General features: G+C 54.5%; 8 protein-coding genes across 8 annotated transcripts; 5 read left to right on the forward strand and 3 right to left on the reverse strand.

Annotated features, from left to right (window-relative positions):
* Positions 1-81: 81 nt before the first annotated feature.
* Positions 82-5,433, forward strand: EI97DRAFT_413028 (uncharacterized protein; the record flags this gene model as incomplete). The annotated part of the gene is made up of 3 exons (XM_033796776.1): positions 82-516; positions 571-829; positions 881-5,433. Exons 1-3 carry the CDS (start codon positions 475-477, stop codon positions 5,431-5,433), a joined length of 4,854 nt encoding a protein of 1,617 aa, XP_033657283.1. The 5' UTR covers positions 82-474.
* A 188-nt stretch (positions 5,434-5,621) lies between these two features.
* EI97DRAFT_430763 (uncharacterized protein) lies at positions 5,622-8,399 on the reverse strand. Its single transcript, XM_033797770.1, has 3 exons — positions 7,927-8,399; positions 7,110-7,878; positions 5,622-7,053 (listed from the first exon to the last, which is right to left on the reverse strand). Exons 1-3 carry the CDS (start codon positions 8,383-8,385, stop codon positions 5,798-5,800), a joined length of 2,484 nt encoding a protein of 827 aa, XP_033657284.1. The 5' UTR covers positions 8,386-8,399; the 3' UTR covers positions 5,622-5,797.
* Positions 8,400-8,560: 161 nt separating this feature from the next.
* Positions 8,561-10,076, forward strand: EI97DRAFT_430765 (zf-DHHC-domain-containing protein). Its single transcript, XM_033797771.1, has 2 exons — positions 8,561-8,751; positions 8,798-10,076. Exons 1-2 carry the CDS (start codon positions 8,663-8,665, stop codon positions 9,978-9,980), a joined length of 1,272 nt encoding a protein of 423 aa, XP_033657285.1. The 5' UTR covers positions 8,561-8,662; the 3' UTR covers positions 9,981-10,076.
* Positions 10,077-10,441: 365 nt separating this feature from the next.
* EI97DRAFT_440042 (uncharacterized protein) lies at positions 10,442-10,882 on the forward strand (the record flags this gene model as incomplete). The annotated part of the gene is made up of 1 exon (XM_033799599.1): positions 10,442-10,882. The coding sequence occupies one exon, from the start codon at positions 10,442-10,444 to the stop codon at positions 10,880-10,882; it is 441 nt and encodes a 146-aa protein (XP_033657286.1).
* A 260-nt stretch (positions 10,883-11,142) lies between these two features.
* On the reverse strand, positions 11,143-13,845 carry EI97DRAFT_413032 (uncharacterized protein). The gene is made up of 6 exons (XM_033796777.1): positions 13,379-13,845; positions 13,284-13,324; positions 12,662-13,236; positions 12,551-12,612; positions 12,367-12,488; positions 11,143-12,316 (listed from the first exon to the last, which is right to left on the reverse strand). Exons 1-6 carry the CDS (start codon positions 13,817-13,819, stop codon positions 11,263-11,265), a joined length of 2,295 nt encoding a protein of 764 aa, XP_033657287.1. The 5' UTR covers positions 13,820-13,845; the 3' UTR covers positions 11,143-11,262.
* A 223-nt stretch (positions 13,846-14,068) lies between these two features.
* Positions 14,069-14,792, forward strand: EI97DRAFT_492256 (pre-rRNA-processing protein-like protein TSR2; the record flags this gene model as incomplete). Its single annotated transcript, XM_033802306.1, has 2 exons — positions 14,069-14,200; positions 14,251-14,792. The coding sequence occupies exons 1-2, from the start codon at positions 14,158-14,160 to the stop codon at positions 14,790-14,792; spliced, it is 585 nt and encodes a 194-aa protein (XP_033657288.1). The 5' UTR covers positions 14,069-14,157.
* A 324-nt stretch (positions 14,793-15,116) lies between these two features.
* On the forward strand, positions 15,117-16,906 carry EI97DRAFT_430768 (uncharacterized protein). Its single transcript, XM_033797772.1, has 3 exons — positions 15,117-15,553; positions 15,611-16,397; positions 16,462-16,906. The coding sequence occupies exons 1-3, from the start codon at positions 15,362-15,364 to the stop codon at positions 16,767-16,769; spliced, it is 1,287 nt and encodes a 428-aa protein (XP_033657289.1). The 5' UTR covers positions 15,117-15,361; the 3' UTR covers positions 16,770-16,906.
* On the reverse strand, positions 16,827-19,992 carry EI97DRAFT_499125 (Pkinase-domain-containing protein). Its single transcript, XM_033802585.1, has 7 exons — positions 19,783-19,992; positions 19,203-19,717; positions 18,991-19,154; positions 18,708-18,938; positions 18,556-18,598; positions 18,009-18,392; positions 16,827-17,929 (listed from the first exon to the last, which is right to left on the reverse strand). Exons 1-7 carry the CDS (start codon positions 19,817-19,819, stop codon positions 17,015-17,017), a joined length of 2,289 nt encoding a protein of 762 aa, XP_033657290.1. The 5' UTR covers positions 19,820-19,992; the 3' UTR covers positions 16,827-17,014.
* Positions 19,993-20,016: the final 24 nt, after the last annotated feature.

A 20,016-nucleotide genomic window follows, 5' to 3' on the forward strand; every position in this document is an offset into this window, starting at 1 on the left:
CCCGTGCGCCGGAGCAAGGGTCCAGCGTTCCCTGAACTTGACATGGCCTCCTCCGCGATCACGAGTCGCAAATCGCCAGCACTCAGCACCCAGGGCCTGCACCCAGACATCATCCCCGGCCATCGTCTGGTTGCGTGCCGGCCACATCTTTCAAGATTCAAATCCAGCATCTCTTGCATCCGGAGAGGCTCCTGACATGAACTAAGAGCTGGATCCATCACCACAGCGCCCGAGACCGTCTCGCCTGCTCTCCTTGACCATCATGCACCACCGAATCGCGCCATACTACCATGAATCCGCGATAACCACCGCCGTATTCACGACACGCTCAGCACCCGGTCCCGCTTCATAGCCTCGGCCTCCCAACCTCACGCACCAGAGACGGGTTGATGCAGCTTCATACTGCCGCGTTCGGGCTTTTCATTCAACGTCAATACCACCGGAGCGTTCCATAGCGGGCAGCCAGTCTGTCTAATGGAATTTCTCAAGTCCTGCAATACCAGTGTGCAGTCTATTGTAAGTTCATCTGTTCCTCTCTGTGCGGCAAACACGATGCTGACTATCATACAGGCTGGCTTCGAAATCGTATCGTACCAAGCCTTCTCCGTCTCTCGGATTGGCACGCTTCCCCCGCGCAACCCGACTGATACTCTACCTTTTGAAGATGTTTCCGCTGTTGAGGCGGAGTTCAGGCAGCGTAAGCAGTTGGTCATACAGGATCGCGGAACTCGCCCAAGGCCGTGGCTGTGGATATTCGAAGCGACTTCTCCCGAGAAGACGGCCGGGAGTCCTCCTGAACCGCCAAAAGTCGAGGGATATGAATTAAAGCGTATGATGAACCGCCGCAGTATTGAGGGCACATGCTGACGTGTTGTTGCAGGCGAGCAATCCGGTGTTGTCAAAGCTGGTGAGTTGGCACGGCCGCCGAATAGGAGACCTCCGATCCAGAATCCCTCGGCGTCTGTAAGCGCAAACACCCCTTCCACGCCCGCTTCACAACGAGCGCCGCCGCCTGCGCCGACCCCACAGCTGCAGGCAAATGATGTTTTCACACTCTATGAACTGTTCACGGCCTCTGTCATTGCCCTGATATCCTATCATTGGGTCAAGCACCAGCAGGCCGTTGCTCTCAATTTCAGAACGTTCGTGTGCAAGCCGCCGTATTATGGACAAGACTCCCGTGACAACACCGGTTTTGGCGGTCATTCTGTCTTCTTGACGGATCTTAGTGTTTATTGGGCCAGCAACGGGACGGTGCTCGTATCAAGCGTATGCGTACCGTATCAGACTGCAATTCGATGCTTAGACGGCTTCTCGGAATCGCCATTGCAAGAGAAGGTGCTTAACAAGTGCGTTCGAATTGCACCTAATGGTTGGCTTGCTAGGGTTGTGAGCTTCGAAGATCCGGTATTGATGAGCACCGGTGACTCTAGTACGAGATCGCGAAGAAAAAGGATCAAAGTCGGGCTGCTTGAGAGTTCGGTTGATAAGTGGAAGGCCCAGCTGGCACGATGGCTCTGCTGGAAGGGGTATTCGACCAGCGGCTTGGACGGAAAAGACGCATGGGTAAGAATTCGGCTTTTGCAAACACCAACGAATTACGTCGGCGATATCTACTGGCCTCGAGCGCTGTGCTTCCTCTACGACTCTACGATTCTACCTGAGTCCCGCGTTGGATGGCCTACGAATCGCCCTGATGACCCCCTCCTGTGGTTTGCAAACTCTCAGACGACCGGATTCAAGGACCCGATAGACGCAGCGGAGGAATGGTTTCTGGGTAAGGCCGAGAGAGACAAGGCTGAGGAAGCACGCCGCCTTGCCACGAAAGCTCAAGAAGAAGCAGCCGCGGCTCGGTTAAAAGAAGACATGCCTGGCGGTCTGTTTCCTTCTTCGCCGAATCATCCTCGGACGGTACCGTATGGAGAGCTTCAATCAGCAGCCGGCGTCTATCCTACACCACCGGATGGCGTAGTCCCTGGCACTGCTGTTACACAAGGCGACACCCCGACCATAAGCGGCACCGCGACGAGTAAAGTTCTTGCACCTGCAGGGATCACACCTGGCATCAATGTATCAGCACCTTCAGAGGGCCCCCGCCCAAATGGGCAACAAGACTCGCAAAATGCGCCCGATGAGCATCCCGGCTACGAGGGCCTGGATGCAGGTGAGAACGATGATGATCTTTTTAACGACATGGATGAAGACGACTTTGGTGGCAATGGAGTAACAGATGCGGATTTTAGTTTCTTTGATGGGCCGGATCACGGAGAAGTTGGTGAGATGGCGGATGCAGGCGCTGGAAAGGGCGGAGGTGTGGATACCTCCAAAGAAGCTCGTGTCGAGGATACCCCATCTTTCAAAGCGCTTGCGGATGAGAAGGAAGATCAAACGGATCCTATGGCGGCCTTAGAGAGTGCACTTACTTCTGCATCTAATCTACCCCTGCACCAGAAACAGTATGTCAAGATGGAGGAGACAGGGGATAAAGAGGTGGCCAACGGGACTATGGCTATGGAGGTTGACTCCGTGCCTTCAAGACACATTGGTACATCTGAGCCGATAACGATCGAAGAACTGGAACCCGAAGCAAAGGACTCCAGAGATCGGCGGGGGCCCTTGTCAGCGAAGCAACAAGCTGCTCTCTCATCCACTGCTGGGAGACAACATGCCGTGCACCCACACAGCGTTTTCCAGCCGATCACCTTCGGCAGGGAAGCGGCCGAGTCGGACCTGAAGTATTTCGAAGGGCGTTTCAAGTTCCCCAAAGAAAAGCTCCGGGCTGGCAAAAACATGGGAAAGCGAGTCGGAAAAGGTCCTGCTCCTTCAACAAGTGTGCCTTCAATCAGCGAATTACGAGTTGCAGCTGGTCTCTCTCCTGGTGCAGGGATAGAGGCAGTGTCTGCCGACAGCGAGTTCGATGAGACCTCTTCGGACTCTGCGAGTGTGACTTCGTCGACCTCAGAAGAGGCAGAAGAGAAGGCATCAGTGTCTGAAGCGGCACTCTCAGCGGGACCCTTTGGAACAATGAAGAGGAAATTCCCCGGGGATGGAAATGCAACTCCCATGTCGGCAACGTCATTCGCCTCATCAGTGTTCGGAGACGCGCTGGATGTACTTGGTGTGACCACGGACAAGAGGGTCATTCCATCACTCGAGCCTGATCGATGGGATTGGTCCCTGACTGATGCTCCGCCACCAACACAAGTGTCATCCAAGGGACACAATAACGTTGGGACTGCGGCTACTTCCACACCCGGTACGCCGGCATCAATTCCGGATCTCAGCACGTCAGAAGCTGAGTATGAGGAACCGCTAAGTGGAAGCGATAGTATAGCTGTGGCGCAGGTCCTTACTGACCAAGTTGTTGCAACGACACTGAACCTGTTCCAAAACGGATCTCCCATTGTGCAGCACGATTCGAAGCCGTTGACAGCAGGTTTACGGCATTCCATCAGGGATATCTTTCCAAAGGCGCAAGATTGCAGTCTCGCAGGATTGGCTTCCGTTGCGGAGATCTATCCGGAACCGCCCCCTTCAGCCCACACACAACAGCAACGAGCCTCGGGGCGGAGACCGAATGATGGAGCGACCTTCGGCTGTCATTTTGTTCGGATGCAACCTCCGTATATCAGAGTGAAGCGATCGGACGCCTCTTGGGAGTTCTTGCCTCCCGCATTGAACTTCTGGGAGATCCTTGGTTTGGCACCATGCAGCTCTTCCAAGAATGTGGGTGCTATTTGCGTCTATCCGGACAGCGACCCGTTGAAACCTTGGCTCGAGCACTTCTTGTTGAACCTGCGCATTGCCTACGAAGGCCAAAAGCTCGGTAACCATGAGACCGTGGAGTGCTCGGAAGATCATCCGAGAGGACTCGTACCCTGGTCGGTCCCCACCCAAGCCACTTCGCGGGCGGCATTCAGGTCGTTGCGGGAAACATGCAAGGCGTTGGGAACCGCTCTTGCTGCAAAGCATGCAGACATGCAGAATGGCGAGGACATGCCACGCATCGATGCCTTCGTCATATACATAGTCAATCCTTTCAAGAATTCGTCGGCATTGTGGGAGCTATGCTCGGCCTTCTGGAGCCTGTTCCAGGCGTACAGTCACGGGAGTTCCGCTAGGATGGAAATGGGATTGAAACCCGACGTCGTCCTTCAGATTGTCCCAATGGAGTACATAGCCTCCTTCGAGATTCCGGTTATCCTCGACGCCACCGTATACGCCAGCCTTGCCCGGGAAGTATACGACCGCTGTCCGCCGAGCAGCCCCAGCGACGAAAAATTGCCCTTGAGCATCTACGCCGCACCGGCTTTCCATTTGGAAGAATGCCTCCCGCGCCAGATCGACTTCAGGACGGTAGCTGATCCTCCGCCAGATCTGTTGCGAGAGAATTCGTACATGCACATCGGGTATGCTAAGAGCTTTGACGACAGCTGGATGACCGCTGCCTGGACAGACAGCTGCGGAAGGTCTCGAACGGTTGTCTCATATCATATTGGGAGACGGTCTTTCATCGAGATTGCGAGAGAAGTCTGGCAGACTACAGTCGAGATATGCCAGGCACGAAAGATCAAATGGCGACTATGCATTGCCAAGCACGGGGCAATGGAAAAGGAGGAGATCGAAGCGTGGTATTTCCTTGCCGCCACCCAGAACAAGGTCGTCAACTTCTTCACGATTCTACTGACGGTGGAGCCGAACTTGCCCCTGAAATGCGTCCCTACTATGGCCTACCCCAGCGGTCAAAACAGCAACGCCCAGGCACCAGCGGGGACGCCCGCGTCGACTCCTCAAGCTGGTGTCTCTCCAGATGGACATAACCTTACCCCTGCAGCGACTCCAGCTGCCGAACCCGCGATTGACCCAGCCAACGATCCTGACGCCCGCCTCGTAGACGTCACAGACGAATCGTGGGGTGTGATTCTCGCCCATCGCCTGCATAGCTGCCACTCGACGGTCGAATTCCGCCCTTCTCTCGTCTCAGGCCTTCTGATCAAGCGCGGCCTACCGCACGAGACCAGCCCGCCGCCGCCATCGGTGCCCGACCCCGAAGTAGGCCCCATCGTCGTAGGCGTCAACATGATCTGGATCACCACAGTCGGGAATCGCACCGCCCCCATTTCCCCCTTCCCCACACCCACCGACGGCGTATCACCCGGCGGGTCACAAGGTCCTCTCGGCACGGGTGGTCCCTCGTCGGAGAATCAAAATCGGATGAGTCTGATTTGGACTCCGACGCCGCAGCATCGGGCGAGCGTGGAGAACCTGATGAAGGATATCCTCACGCAGTTTCGAGGATTGGGGACGCTGGCGAGATTGAAGGGGGTCAGGGGGAATAGGATGGGGACTGTGCCGTGGCATGTGGCGGTTGCGAAGACGGGCGTCGAGGGCGTGGCGAGGTGTTTTCCTCGGGGTTATGGGGGTGGGGGGTAGGAGAGAAGTGGAGGGGGAAGATGTGAATGTCGTGATGTTGTTTATAGCGAGTTTCTCTTGTTGCATACGGAGTTTCTAGGGCATTGTTTGGGTATTATAGATGGCATGGAGGGCTGGCTGGTTGCATGGGATATATACCACTTTATTCATGTCGCTGTTTTTGCTTATATGAAGGAGATTGTGAGAGCGGGCTTGGCTGTTGCATTGGAGGTTGAAGTCGGCGAGCATGGCCTTCTTCTCTTTTTTCGCAGGCAAGGCTGTCTACCAAAGCAGGGAAGCATCGTACATCATATCAGCACATAGAATCCACGACTTCATACCCCAGACTTGGATTCTTCAAGAATAAAAACCCAACCCAAACCGCCTACGTCGCATCCCTAACCTTGCGCAAAAACTTCAACCTCTCCTCCAATCCACCCCACCCATCCATCGAATGCTTCTTCGCCAGCAAAGCCAACGCCACCCCATCCCCCCCTTCGGCCGCCTCGTCATCCTCTCTACTCCAAATCCCCCTCTTATTCGGCAATTCCTTCCCCTTCCGCCACGCTTCCAGCACCTCGGACGCAAGCATAGGCCTGAACCCGGTGCGATGCAGGGCCGCCTTGATCTCGTCCTCGGTGAAACCGTACCCTCTCTCCTCCGCCAAGAACCTGTCGTATTCGGTCGGGCGGAGCATGGGGTCCGGGTCCGTGGAGTCGGAGTCCGAGCCTGGGGACGAAGGCGTCTTTTCCGGTAGTGGTAGGGGCGCTAGGGTTGAGTCGTCTGGTGGGAGCGATGGTTCTTGTTCTTCTTCTCTTTCTTTCGATTCTCGGATTTCCTGGAGAGAGCGGCGGAATTCGTGGATGGAGTGCGTGGTGGATATCGAGGCGGAGGGAGCGAGGGGCGAGGAAGAGCGGGCGGGGGTTTCGCTTTCGCGGTTTGCGCTTGGTTGGGGTTGTGTTTGTTGCGGACGGGGTATAGCTTGCAGGGGGAGGGTTGGGGTTGGGGATGGCGAGGAGAGGATGGCTTGGGTATCGAATGCTGTGGTATGGGGCCGCGGTGGTCGTGGGGTGGTGGGAGTATCGGGTGGGAGGTCAGAGGTCGGGGTATGATCGTTCGGTCGCTTTGTACTGGGCGTGGGCAGCTCGTCCTCTTCCGAGTCCTTTTCCTCCAACTCATCCTCTTCTCTCCGTTGCTCCTCCAGAGCATCCACCATTTCCTCGTCATCTTCTGATTCTGAACTCTGGTCGCCAGACGATATCTCAAGCGGGTCACGTTGAGTCCCTGTAACCACTGGTTGCTTCGGCTGTTTTACAGGCGGTGAGGTGTCACGCTTTCGCCTCTTGGACGGATGACCGTCGGTGATCTGTTTAGAAAACTCGGCAAGCTGCCCAGACTCGATGCTTTGCATGATGCGCGTATGGGTATGTGAAATGTAGTCCGGTGTCTGCTGGACTGCGGTTGATGATGACGGCATCTGTTCTTGCTCCACCTTTCGCTTTCCAATTCTTGCAGCCTTTCGGGCCCGCTCCTCCTCGATCTCGACTCGCCTCCTATCCGCATCTTCCATAATCGCGTAGACCATCTTGTCGGCGTCTGGCAGTGCGTCCCACTGAGGTTTCAGCCGTTTATGGAGTTCTGCTGTAGAACAATGAGCAAATGGGCACCATGCTCGGCTCCGAGGTCCGTTGGCTTACCAGAAGTTAATCCAGGCGCTTCCTCCCATATGGCGATCTTCCTATGACCGCCTTTCTCCCTCGCCCAAAACATGTATGCTGACTGTGCCCTTCGACCTTGGCGCTCTTCCAAAAATCGTTCGACGAAAGAATCAAACAACTCCGCGTCTGGTGAAGCGCTACGAAGCTCCAGTTCGGGTGTTTTGCGTTTCCGCGAAGGTGTGGGCGTAGAATCGGAAGGTTCAACAATGGGTTCATCGCCGTGATCCTTACGAGCATTGGCATGCCTTTGCGAAACCCTTGCCTGGATGGCCTGCTTTTTGGGTGTTGCATCCTTCTTCCACTCTGGAACTACCACTTTCTCGAAGAACTGCTGCCACTGCTCTGCAGTCTGAGTTGTCCCTTTGGCCCAAGTTACCCACCCCTCAAGATAGATTTCAACGCTCGCTTGGAGAATCGTGTCCACATTCGCATAGAGTTCTTCCCAGTCCTCCTCATCAAACATCCCCCGTAATTCCTCGACGGTGTGGCTTTTCTTCTGCTTTGCTCGCTCCTGTTTCACGTTTCCTGCTCCCCCCTTTTTGACGGGGGGCGTGCTTTTGGGCTTTGGGGCTCGCATCTCGTTATGCTCTGAAGGCTCTAGTTGGGGTTCGGATTGGAGCTGATCTGCGGATTGATCAGACGGAGGGGACGGGGGAGCGTTGTGCGGAACACTGAGCGTAGGTGGCTTTCTGTGCTGAAGCCTCTTCAAATACCGGTCGCGGTAGGACTGCCATGTGTGTCGCGGATGCTGTTGAAATCAGCTATAGCCCGTCGGATACTAAATCCCCCCTCTCACCTTCGCCTCGAGCTGTTTATATATCTCATTTCCGCTGACCGCACCGCCCTGCCTCTCGTACTCTTTCACCCAGTTGTAGAGTATTCTATCGTCCTCAGTCGTGTACGGCGCTCGACTCGATTTGGTGGGTCTGACCATCGATCCAGCTTCGCGTGCAGTCCCCAGAGGTGGTCCCGCGCGATGGTCTTCAGGATCCGCAAGCGCTCCGCTCTTGATAGATTCTTCAATAAACGTGTACGAGATACTCCCCGGAGGACAGTCTTTTCGGAAGTGGTCGGCAATCATATAATCCGCCTTCTTCTCTAGCAACACCACCTCGCCGCCATTGCTCCTGATGCGCTCCAAGAACGACGTCCGCTGGGGGATGCGCTGGGAGACCCAGAACTTCTTGCCGGCGAAAAGTGAGCCCTTTATATTCGCGCCAGGGGCGACATTCTCGTAGACAGTAGGCGCTGCCATCCTGACTAGTGGGGTGGGTTGGAGCTGCGGGAAGTGAAGTGAGCTAATGGGTGGGGGTGACGCGTGCTAACACGCTGTCACGGGACCAGTCTTGGCGTCGGTCAACATCTTCATCTTCCAGTTCAATGGTTGCGACAGCCGGTGGACTTTACACACATAACATGATGTTTGATATAAAAGTCTTACGTCGACGATACTGCGCGCTGTGTGGAATACGATAGGCGCCGTAAATTCCGTCGTTGTCTTCGCCCCTCGTGTGGCGCCGGCATCCTTCACGATGGCTCTGCTGCGTAACGTCCTCATATTCACCTTTTCAGTGTCATTTGTGACATTCGTCGCCTTCTTCGGGCGTTTACCAATTTTCAGGCAGGTCTCCCCCTTAATATCTGAAACCCCACGCTCATGTCTTTAGAAAAACACCCATTGGCTGGATCCACCTCATTCTCTTCGTCCGCATTCCGTCTCTATTTGCGAAATTCGACAGCTACTTCACAAACGGGCGAATAGCTTCAACGTTCTCTCGCTTGGGTAACTACCTAATCAACGAGAAGCACCCTTTGGTCATCATCTTCTTCCTTGGACTGGTCTCCATCAGTGCTGCCTTATTTCTCCCAGCAACATGGCCCCTTCTGCCCCTTCACCACAAACTCCTCATTCCTCTACTCCTGCCCCTTCCTTATCTCTTCACCTACCTCAGCGCCAAGAAGAATAGTAAAACATATATCACGCCCGCCAACCACTCGGAACAAATGCGCCTCTACCCCTACGACCGTGTGCTCTTTTATCCAGAGGTCACATGTAAAACGTGCAACCTCCTCAAACCAGCTCGTAGCAAGCACTGCCGCATCTGCAAAACGTGCGTCGCGCGTATGGATCACCACTGCATTTGGGTGAACAACTGTCTTGGAAGAGGGAATTACCGGTGGTTCCTGGCGCTGCTTCTATCAACGGGCATCTTGCTTGCATATGCCGCCTTTCTTGCGTATAGCGTTATTCATCCCCGAGCAGAGAGGTACTATGCGCAACATGAGCGATGGTACAGATACAAGAATCAGAATCGTCTGGACGGGTGGGCTCGCTGGGGTGATACGAAATGGCACTATCTTACCACCTACGCGTCGATATACATCGATGTCGGGGGTGTGCGAGCCTCAGGTGTAGGGTTGCTAGCGCTTCTGACTTGGCCGCTTCCGCTGGGACTGCTTGGCTATCATATTTACCTGATTTGGGCGGGAATGACAACGAATGAGAATGCGAAGTGGGCAGATTGGAGGGATGATATGGCTGATGGCTGCGTCTTCCTGGGTCACAGCAAGAAGGTCGAAAGGATCCAAGCTGGAGAGGCTTTGGAACGGGGTGTATATGGAAAGAAGGAAGAGGAAAAAGAAGATCCAGCGGAACCACGCACATCCTGGCCGCTGGAGAGCCGTCATGTGCTGATACGGACCCTGAACGGACAACCGCCGACGAGACTTCCAGAGCGCATACGCTGTGTGGCAGACGAGGACAGCTTTGAAAGAGTCTGGAATATCGGCGCCGTGGAGAATGTCTATGATCTCGGATTCTGGGATAATCTCATGGAGGCATTGAGATAGCCCGCTGGGTTCGAGCATCCGAACAACATATCCGACGACTCTCGATAGTTGTGCCGAAACATACCTCTCACCTATGGCTTTGAAGAGCTACCTCAGAGTCCGATCTATATTAGCGAGGCCGTCTCCTGTCATAGCTGTCAACTCGTAAAAACAGGATGGGGTTCATTCACCAAAGGCCCGTGCGTCCGCTTGGCGACCGACAGCCCATGATGTCATGCTGCACCTTCACATCATCAACCTCACACAAAGGGTTCTGATGATGATGGTCAGCGCCAGGCACAAGTACAAGTAGAAGGACCAGGTAGCGAGAAGTATTTAGACTTCCATATCGTTACCGCCTTAGGACTGGTCATCAACAATCGAACCCCCCACCATTGCCGATTTAGAGCCTCCTATCTCATCAACACCTCAGCATTCACACACAAACTATACTCATCCTTCATTGGGTAAATACAACCAACATGTCCCGCGCCCTCTCCAAACAAGCCTCCTCCCAGCAAGCCCTCCAATCCCACCAACACCAATCCGCCGACCTCTCCCAAAACCACTACACCCGCGACACAGAAACAACCACGCACACCGCCCGCGCCGACGCCTCCGCCGGCCTCAACCTCAACATCTTCGGCGCCCTCAGTGGTGCATTCTCCTCCAAGAAGAAGAAAACTACGCACACGCAACCGGATGGGGCTTCGCATTCTGTAGAAGAGGGTGAGGAGCGCGGCGCCGCGCAGGGGTATGCGGCGGGGCAGGGGACGGCGTATGCGGATGGGAGGCAGGTGGCGGAGTCGAAGCAGGAGAGGAGTAGGGAGGTTGGACAAGCGCGGCAGAAGAGGGTGGAGGAGAGTCAAGGGAAGGGGGAGAAGCAGGTGCGGAGGGTGGATCATTTGGGGATTGAGGGGTGATTGGGTGGTTAGGTTGGAGGTGTGAGGTGTTGGGTATGTCGTCTCGGGGTGGGGGAGAAGTTTGGACCTTTGGATTGGGCATTTGTATGAACTAGTGATGGTCAAGGGATTGGCGGTTTAGTTCTCCTTGGATACGTTGGGCAGTGAACTGGGAAATGGGTAATACACATGATTCAAGCGGTGGTATCCCAAGTTAAACATTGTTAAACATTACTCGATATCTACAAGTCCAACTGGTGTTTGATATAACGTTCTTTACCGTGGAAAATGCTTCTACCAAGATATGCAAAACACTAATCGCGCATCATTGTTCTCAAGTAACATGGACAGGTGTACAAACTGCAGCATCATAGTACTCGTTATCTCCATGTATAATCCCTCTACCACTTGAAACTCTCCTCAAAGTACTCCACCCCGGTATATCCTGCTCCCAACACTCCAACACACGCTCTCCGCGCTTCATCCGCCATCTGCGCCGGCCCACATGCCACAACCGCTAATCTCCCTGCCCTACCTACCTCTTGCGCGGCATCTTCGACTGCGGCGCTGACGTTCGGTCTCCCACCTTTGGCCTCAACATGCCCTATGACTTCCTGGTCATATCTCCGATCAGCAATGTGAGAACTGTCGATAGCATCATCAGCGTCTTTCCCTCCGTCATCCACATCCTTCGTCACATGCACAGTAACCCTGAACCTATCATCCCTCAGCACCATGCTCGGGATATCCGTCTGAAGCACCTGTTTCCAAAGTGCTTGTTCCCTAACCGCCCATACAAGATGTACGTCCACCACCTCGCTTTCCCCATCTTCACGTAACAGGGAAGGAAGATACGACAGCGCGACCGCGATGCCCGTCCCCCCGGCTATAAACAGCACAGAGGGGAAGGTGTGAAGCGGTTGCTGTGCACCGTAAGGTCCTTCGACGAGGACGCGGACGGAAGTTCTGGAAGCGCTTGTGCAAATGCGGCGCAGGCGGGAGGTCAGTCCGTCGTAGGGACGGATGAGGAAGGTTAGTGTTGGTGACCGGGGACTCGTGGGGCGCAGGAGGGAGGAAGATTCGGAAGATACTGACGATGTCGTGGAATCGGCTCTGCAGTGGCGGGAGATATGAATCCCATCGGTTGAATCGGCGCCATCGTTCGAGGACATGTATGCCAGTGTAAATGGATGGTTCTGATGCGCAAATAGCAGGTCATTGAGAACGTATATGTAGTAGTAAGCTCCCGGTTGTGGTCGCACGAGATTCTGCTCGCATGGTACCTTCAATCGGACGATGTTAGAGGTTGAGTCGTATGTAGCTGTTGCATAGGTGTTCCAAATTATCCTGTTGAAGGCCAGAATGCGGAGGAGGCGGAGGGCGCGGTCCAGGATCCAGATCGCAAGGCAGGGCCAGATGAAGATGTTCCATTCGCCGTTGAAAATCTCGACGTGACTGGAACGTTGTGAGCATTTGGGATAAGAGAAAAAGGTGGCTGTACTCACTAGAACGTTGTTAAGAGCACAATGATGGAGAGGAAGATGTGGGTGACCAGAAAGATTTCGTAATGGCAGCGTCGAAGACCGTAAACCGAACATGCGCAGATTGCGCACATGAGGACGGTTGCCTATCATATACGTGAGATTTTGGACTATCGGACTGAGCGAGCTTAGCAGATGGCCAGCTTACGATTTCGCCGTTCCAGAAGTAGTGTTTGCGCAAGTATTTCATGAATAGAGACCAATTCCCGCCTGCACTGGTTAACAACCCTGATCGCTTTTGTAAGGTAACCATACTCACGCTCAAACACCATTTCAGTGTACCCAACAGAATGTACAACCGCTTGCACCGTAGCCACCCGAGCCACCCATCTGTGAAAGCTGTTGTACGTTCCAAATCCCCATCCGGTAAGCCACATCAAGACATTGTTTCTCGTTCCAAACAGCCAAATTAGAGGGAAATTTGCAAGTGCAATCACTCCGGTACGGTCAGAGACGTAGCGCCACAGCTGCGTGGATACCAACGGCCAATAGAGATTACCAGCGAAGACTGGATAGCTGATGCAACATAGGATGAGGTTGAGGATTACAAAGGCGAAGATGGTGAGACTTTGTACTCGGGGCGGAATAGTGCACCAGCCTATGTTCTGCGCGCAGCGGTATCCGAATGTAGCTGGGACGAGGATGTAGCGCTTTAGTAGGCCATATGCTCTTAGTGTGACCTGGGCGCCTTTGCGCCCATTGACGTCTTCCAACTCGAGGTCGTCGCCTGGAATACGTTGAAAGTTCCGATGTCGAATCTCCTGAATCAGGAAGGCCAGACGCCAGCAAATTCCGATGGTGATTACTGCAGCCCAAAAGTAGTACATAGCAATTCTGAATTCATTAATGAATGGCACCTCAAACAACGTCCAAGAACTTACCCATATAACCAGTGAGTATCTATCTCAAAAAACGCAAATTCCTTTTCATTCGGTTAGTCCGTCTATACAGACCGGCGTTCTAAGGGGAGTCATACCAAAGTCTTGAAAGCTCGGTCGAAAAAATCATCATCTGGTAACACAACTTCGTTCAAAGGAGGACCTCTAGAATACCACATGCCCTCTTCCGCTTTCAACCTTCTTACATGTGCTCTATCTTCAGGAGTAAAGGTGTCAATAATGGTCCATGGTGGTATTGATATGCCTGCCGCATTTTGGCAGGTTCCATTGACCCCATCTAACCATTCTTCCCTCCCATCCTCTACGCAGTGCTCGTCGATGCACAAATACAAAGACGTCGCATGGAGCGCACTTTGACAAGTCCGACTCTTCTTCGACAGGGCACGATCCGTGTCGTTGAAGTCGAGATACGTTAGCGTGAGATCGCAGGCATCGAAGCAGTGACCGCCTCTCCGGACCGCGGCTGCAACATGGCGTGTATGCACAAAAAGGAGTAGCGGCCAGAGAAGGTGACGCATGAATGGGGTGAAGTGGATTGTAGGAGTACAAGTGCTGGCCGAAATAGGCAAAATCTGATTAGATTAAGGGGCAGTCACGTGCCGTGTCCTTCTGTACCTCCCCGCCATTATATCTAAAAAATCACACATGTAAACGAGCAATTTCCTTGCGCACCATTCACCTGCTTATTAGTATGCCCTTTCCCTCCTAAAAAGCTGTCCATCTGCCGTACTGCTCCGATTATGGTCGATCCCTGGTTCTGAAGGGGGATGACGTCCGACAGAGATCCGACCCACTCTCTCGTCTCTTCTACCCGAGCATCTCAGGAATTTGCGCCCAAAAGACCTGGAGCAAAAATATGTCCAACTCCGTAGAACCTGCGGCTATCACCGCAAGCGCCGGTGAAGTCCTTAAAAACGCCGTTTCTCATTCCCGTCTAACAACTTCGCAGAAGAAATACAGCGCAAATTCGACCTAGGGATATGGTACACGCTCTTCAACTGGCCCGACCTGACCGTCGCAATACAGAACCAATGGGGTGGCCCCAATAGCGCAGACAAGCGCGACTGGCTCGCCGGCGCGATATCCGAGATCTTTGCGGAGAACCCGGAGACGGACACCGAGGACATTGAAGTCGTGCTGCTCCAGGCTATGGAAGATGAGTTTGGGGTGCGGATAGAGGATGAGACGGAGGTGCCTGTGGCGCGGGATATCCTGAAGATACGGCAGGAGACGCTAAGGGGAGAGTTTGAGACTGTGGATGCGCTGCAGAAGAGGTGGGAGGAAAGGCAGGGGAGGGAAGTTGCGACTGGGGGTGTGAATGTGGTGGAAAGGGAGCAAGAGGGGGACTGGGATAGTGTCGATGAGGAGTCTGACGAGGATGAAGAGATGGAGGATGCGCCGCCGCTGGTTCCTGCGCAGCCCAAGGAGAAACCGGAACGACAGATCGACGAGGATGGCTTCGAGAAAGTGGTGCGGAAGGGGAGGAGGTGAGGTCTTCTCAAGAACTGCCTTGATGGATCATATCACGAATAATGAGCCGAAAATCTCCAAGTCTGGGACAAATCAAATCGGGTGAAGTTGAGGGGAACGCTTAGTCTCGGCGTAGGATATCAATACCTTAGATGTGCAGGGTTACGAGAAAGAAGCCAAATATTTCTGATACGAATATGATCACTTCCAGATCTATTGTCGGACTGCAGCAGAATATATACACGCCATCCCAGCTCGACCAAAACAACCACCTAACGCTTACGTAGAAGTACATAGGACATGAACACCCAATTCGCCTGCTAGAGTCGTGATTATCAAAACCTAGACTTGCAGACGTTTTACAACGTTTTATGTTTTTTAAAAGAAAGTAATCGCTCAAAGGGTTCGTCCACCAATATATGCCAAGACATCCCGCTTGCGGAGGGGAGCGCCCGCTTCTCTACTCGGGACGGCCTCCCCTACGCTACTGGACGACGTCGCTCCAGACCCTCATAGCCCTCATATCGGAGGCAACCCCTTCCTTTTCTCCCAGCCTTTGTAAACTTTACTTCTTCCTACAGCAAAACACCATGGATTCCGCCTACGATCACATCCAAGAAGAAAGCTATCCCGAGGACCCACTGCCGCAACAACAGAGCAACGAGGGGAGTACACCGCAAACCAACGACTTCAACACCGAGCTCCAGGATGCATATAAGGCTATATCCAGCAGTCCCTGGGCAGCTCGCCTTGGGGGATTCCTAGGCTCCGTGAAGAAACAGGTACACTGGATCCCGTTCCCGGTATTCATCGGCCATCGCGCTTACACAGAACTGTAGGGAGAGCAATACTACACCACAGCAAGCAAACAGCTCCCCGTCGCCAGCGCGAACGCAACCGCAGGCCTCTCCTCCCTGACGAGCCACATCCGCTCCCTCTCCGTGCAACCTAGTACTCCCTCCTCCTCCTCCTCCAACCCCAACACCACCGCCACCACCACCAAGGACAAAGAAGATACCGCATCTACATCCAAAGCGCCCCCATCACCAGAATCGCACCCAGACCGCCCGGAATCCCTCCCCGCCGACATCGTCAAGGAAGCCGAAAACATGCTCGCCCGCTTCCGCTCCGAAGCCGCCAAGCGCATCAAAGACATTGAGAAAGCCGAGAACGCCGCCGACGAAGCGCTGCTCAAGTTCGGCACCAACATTGCCAATTTCCTGCGCGAAGCCGTCACCGTCGCGCCGCCTGAGGCTTCCGGTGCGCTCGGGGGAGAGGGATCCGGCGCTGGGTCGTCAAAGGTGCTGTTTGAGAGCCAGGATAGCGAGGGGAGGAGGGTGATTCATACAACAAGGTTTGATGCGCAGTTGCATGTGATTCACTCGTCGCTGGATTCGTTCATCAAGGATCCCGTGAGCCCGCAGTGGGGGCCGTTCAAGGAGGGGTTTGATGTGGAGAGGAAGACGGATGCGATTGCCAAGGACTTGGAGAAGTATGAGGAGTTGAGGCGGGCGATGGAGAAGCTGGTTCCCGAGAAGGTAGAGTACAAGGATTTTTGGTGCAGGTACTACTTCCTGCGACATGTGATTGAGAGTGAGGAGCAGAGGAGGAGGGACATGCTTAAGGGTGAGATCCTCTGCTTTCCACCTACCCCCTTTTTTGTGTACAACAATGCTAACTTGCACCCCAGCCTCGGCGCCCACAGAAGAGGAAGAAGTCGCCTGGGACGAAGACTCGGACTCGGAACCCGACACGCCCATCACCAAAACCGCACCCACCGACTCCACCACCAACCTCGCCGCCTCGAAAGAGACGCTGAAGGCGGAGTCGGCAAACGACCTTCTCAAGCCTGCTGCCCAACCTCGTCGCTCCAACGATGAGAAGTCTGTTGCGGACAGCGACGCGAGCTATGATGTTGTGAGCGCCGCCTCTACGCGAGCCCCTTCGAGCCCTAAGAAGGAAGTCGTGGCGGAGGAAAGCGATGATGACTGGGAATAAGGGACTTTTTGTACATGTGGTTTCGCTGGTATGATGGCGTACTTGGGACCTGCGTTGAGCGCTGCTCGTAATTTTGGATCGTGGTCCATTACCTATAATTCTGTCATTCCCATTATCTATCATACGTTGAGATTTCGCTCGTCATGCCTGCCTCGTTGGGTATCTCTTCGTTCTACTCGCACCTCAATCATGTTGCTGGTACTTTGCCCAACTCCACCTTTGATCCACTACCAAAAAGCTCCCGCCTACCTATGATCAAACAGGAAACCGGCAGCGAGATCGACATCGCCGTCCGTAGCGTTCAGCGCCGCGACCGCTTCATGCCTCTCAAACCCAATTGCCACCAACCCCTGAATCTTCTCCTCCGGCCACGGCACCTCCGCGCCCGGTAAACTCTCGACAATCCGTCTGATTTCCTCCTCCGACGCAACATTCCCCACCCCACCGACCTGCTGCCCCCCACCACCAGCGACGACATCCCTCGTCCTCAACACCCTCCCCAACACACCCACCCACCCAGCCCTCAGCGTCTCACACCCGACCTCAGGCTCCGTGACAGCCTCCAAATCCTCCTCGGACTCGCCGCCATTAAAATACTCCCACCCCATAACCCCACCAAACCCCTTGCCCACCCCGGAATACTTCCTCCTCAACTCGCCCACCACCTCGCTCAACCTCTGCACGTCGACGAACCCGGCCCCATTCCGCGGATTCGTCACCACGCCCAGGACCACGCGCTCAGGCGCCCACCCGGCCGCGATGATGGCCTCGTACCACGCCGTGCTCCGCGCGTCGCCCCACCCGCAGTAGAACTGCGCGTTGTACCACGCTACCTCCTGCCCTGCGGCGCTGCACTCGAGCGCCGGGTAGCTGAAGCCGCTGAGGTGCGGGAGCGTCTTGTGCAGGGGGTTCGGCGTGGTTCCTGGACTTGCGAGCATGGGGCGCGGCGGGCGCAAGTGGGGAGGGATGTTTGGGTCCGGGAGGAGGGCGGTGGCTACGGGGGCCATGGTGATGAGGAATTCTGGGCCGAAGTCTGCGCGGAGACGGGTGATGAGGCGGGAGGGCGTGGAGAGCGGCACGGGTTCTTCGATGTCGAGGTCGAGGCCCGAGAGGGCGTGGATCTGGATGAGGCGTTTGAGCGGCGTGTAGTAGCGCTCGAACTGGATTTCGTCAGATTACTGTGCAGATATATAGATTGAACCTCCTTAAGTTGAGGTAACGGAAAGCCAGTGTATTTACCTGCTCCTCACTCCCCGTCAGACGCTCATAACTGCCCTTCGCGGCGCCACCCAACATACCCAGCACCTTGACGCCGTGGCCCTGAAGCCATTTTACTTCGCTCCATAGCGTGTAGTAGCGCTTGTCCTCTGGCGGGTGATCATTTAGAGTAATCTTGTCGGGATCCTCATTGATATGTATGGCGGCTACAATAACATGCGTAATGCCGGTCTTCTCTGTTATGAGCGGGAGCAATGAATGGTAATGGCCATCTTCATCGTGAAAGGTCTGAGCGTAGACGATGAGGCGTGGGCCTTCGTGTGTAGGAAGAAGTTCGGGGGCTTGTGGTGGCATCTGAGACGATGTGAGGTGTGCAAAGGAGTAGTCTAAGGTCTGGTTGCGGAGCTAGATGCCCCACTAGCGGTGCGGGGAGGGAAATGATTGGTGGCGTCATAGGAAGCACCACCATTCACAGAAAACAAAGTGTTCACAACTGCGGAACAAAAATGTTTGATGCACACAATGCCGATTGCCCAGTGATGCTACCCGAAAGTCCAAAGACACCTACCCAAAATAAAACGCCTATGACGCCGTTTCCGCTATTCATACGCCTATACCAGTACAAAAGAAACGTAGGGACTGAGACTGTTATCTGTACCACATGTTTCCGTTCACCGTTACAGTCGTTATCCTCCAGGGACGTTGCTGACATATCAATACCCGCCGTATCCGTTTGAGCCGGTGAAGTAGGGATGCTGGACCGCCTGCTTGGCTGATATGCGTCCAGCCGGGTCGTAGACAAGCATAGCATCCAGAAGATCCAAGCCTGCGTCGTCCAGGTTGGTGACTATGGTCGCAATGTCGGTGCGTTTCCACTTGGGAAATGAAGACTTGAAGTCGGGGAAGGATGTCACGCCGGGCCACTCCTGTTCGTCTGGGGTTCCAAGTACCCTGCTTCTCGTTAGCAAACCGTATTCGCACTTGTAGAAACAGTATAGGGTACCGGAAGATCTTGAAGATCTCGTCAATTTCAGAGTCACCTGGGAACAAAGGCTTGCGGGTGCACATCTCGGCGAAGATGCAGCCGACCGACCACATATCGACGCCTGTCGAGTACTGCCGACCACCCAGCAGAATCTCGGGAGCACGGTACCATAACGTGACCACCTGAGTGCCAGTTAGTAAAGCTCAAAGTGGCAGCCTGCAAAGGCGTACCTCGTGAGTATATGTGCGTAGCGGGACGCCAAAGGCACGCGCCAGACCAAAATCAGCCAACTTGAGGTTGCCATCCTTGTCAATCAGGAGATTCTGGGGCTTCAAATCGCGGTGAAGCACTCGATGAGCATGGCAATACCGAACACCCTGGCAGAGCTGACCCATAAACTTCTTCACCATCTCGGGGCCCAAACCCAACGACTTGAGGGCAGGACCTGAACCCTCAGGTAGAGGCTTCCCACGCCCACCCTGGCTCACCGGGAGCGCCTCCATGTACTTCTTGAGATCGAGATCGAGGTATTCGAAGACGAGGTAGAGCTTATGGCCGTCGGCATGCACGATGTTCAGAAGGCGGACAATGTTGGGGTCGTTCATCTCCTTGAGGAGCGAGATCTCTCGGATAGCGGTTGAGGGAACGCCTTCATCCTCGGCCTCCAGGCGGATCTTCTTGAGGGCGACAATCCTATTGTCCTTGGTTGTGAGATCGCGAGCTTTGTAGACGACGCCGTAGGTTCCTACGCAACGTTAGCATCAATACAATCCCGGTCAGCCGTCAGAGTGGCTGCGGCATCAAACTCACCCTCCCCAATCTTTTCCATCTTCTGATAGTTCTCCATGACGGTGGCTTACGCGGGGAATTGCTGGTGTCCGAGATCCTTTGGCAGCGAATCAAGACCCCCAAAAGTGTAAATAACACGCAAGAGAGCGACTATCTGAGTGACCTGCGGGTTAGTATGTTATCGGCGAGGAGGAAGCAAGGGCGTAGGTTGAGAACAGCCTTTGTTACCGGTTTTGCAAGCTGCAGGTGCGGTGC

This window comes from Westerdykella ornata (assembly GCF_010094085.1).
Source record: "Westerdykella ornata strain CBS 379.55 unplaced genomic scaffold EI97scaffold_3, whole genome shotgun sequence".
Lineage (NCBI taxonomy): Eukaryota > Fungi > Ascomycota > Dothideomycetes > Pleosporales > Sporormiaceae > Westerdykella > Westerdykella ornata.

Excerpts from the sequence above, each read along its gene's own strand:
- EI97DRAFT_430763 (XM_033797770.1), bottom strand. The coding sequence starts at position 8,385 with ATGGCAGCGCCTACTGTCTACGAGAATGTCGCCCCTGGCGCGAATATA. Across the intron at positions 7,879-7,926 it reads ATAAACAGCTCGAGGCGAAG|CATCCGCGACACACATGGCA; the intron begins GTGAGAGGGGGG and ends TGATTTCAACAG. Across the intron at positions 7,054-7,109 it reads AGCGCCTGGATTAACTTCTG|CAGAACTCCATAAACGGCTG; the intron begins GTAAGCCAACGG and ends ATTGTTCTACAG.
- EI97DRAFT_430765 (XM_033797771.1), top strand. The coding sequence starts at position 8,663 with ATGGCTCTGCTGCGTAACGTCCTCATATTCACCTTTTCAGTGTCATTT. Across the intron at positions 8,752-8,797 it reads GGGCGTTTACCAATTTTCAG|AAAAACACCCATTGGCTGGA; the intron begins GCAGGTCTCCCC and ends TCATGTCTTTAG.
- EI97DRAFT_413032 (XM_033796777.1), bottom strand. The coding sequence starts at position 13,819 with ATGCGTCACCTTCTCTGGCCGCTACTCCTTTTTGTGCATACACGCCAT. Across the intron at positions 13,325-13,378 it reads ACCGAGCTTTCAAGACTTTG|GAATTTGCGTTTTTTGAGAT; the intron begins GTATGACTCCCC and ends CCGAATGAAAAG. Across the intron at positions 12,489-12,550 it reads ACTTCTGGAACGGCGAAATC|GCAACCGTCCTCATGTGCGC; the intron begins GTAAGCTGGCCA and ends CGTATATGATAG.
- EI97DRAFT_430768 (XM_033797772.1), top strand. The coding sequence starts at position 15,362 with ATGGATTCCGCCTACGATCACATCCAAGAAGAAAGCTATCCCGAGGAC. Across the intron at positions 15,554-15,610 it reads TAGGCTCCGTGAAGAAACAG|GGAGAGCAATACTACACCAC; the intron begins GTACACTGGATC and ends ACAGAACTGTAG. Across the intron at positions 16,398-16,461 it reads GAGGAGGGACATGCTTAAGG|CCTCGGCGCCCACAGAAGAG; the intron begins GTGAGATCCTCT and ends CTTGCACCCCAG.
- EI97DRAFT_499125 (XM_033802585.1), bottom strand. The coding sequence starts at position 19,819 with ATGGAGAACTATCAGAAGATGGAAAAGATTGGGGAGG. Across the intron at positions 19,155-19,202 it reads TACGCACATATACTCACGAG|GTGGTCACGTTATGGTACCG; the intron begins GTACGCCTTTGC and ends ACTGGCACTCAG. Across the intron at positions 17,930-18,008 it reads TGACGGGGAGTGAGGAGCAG|TTCGAGCGCTACTACACGCC; the intron begins GTAAATACACTG and ends GACGAAATCCAG.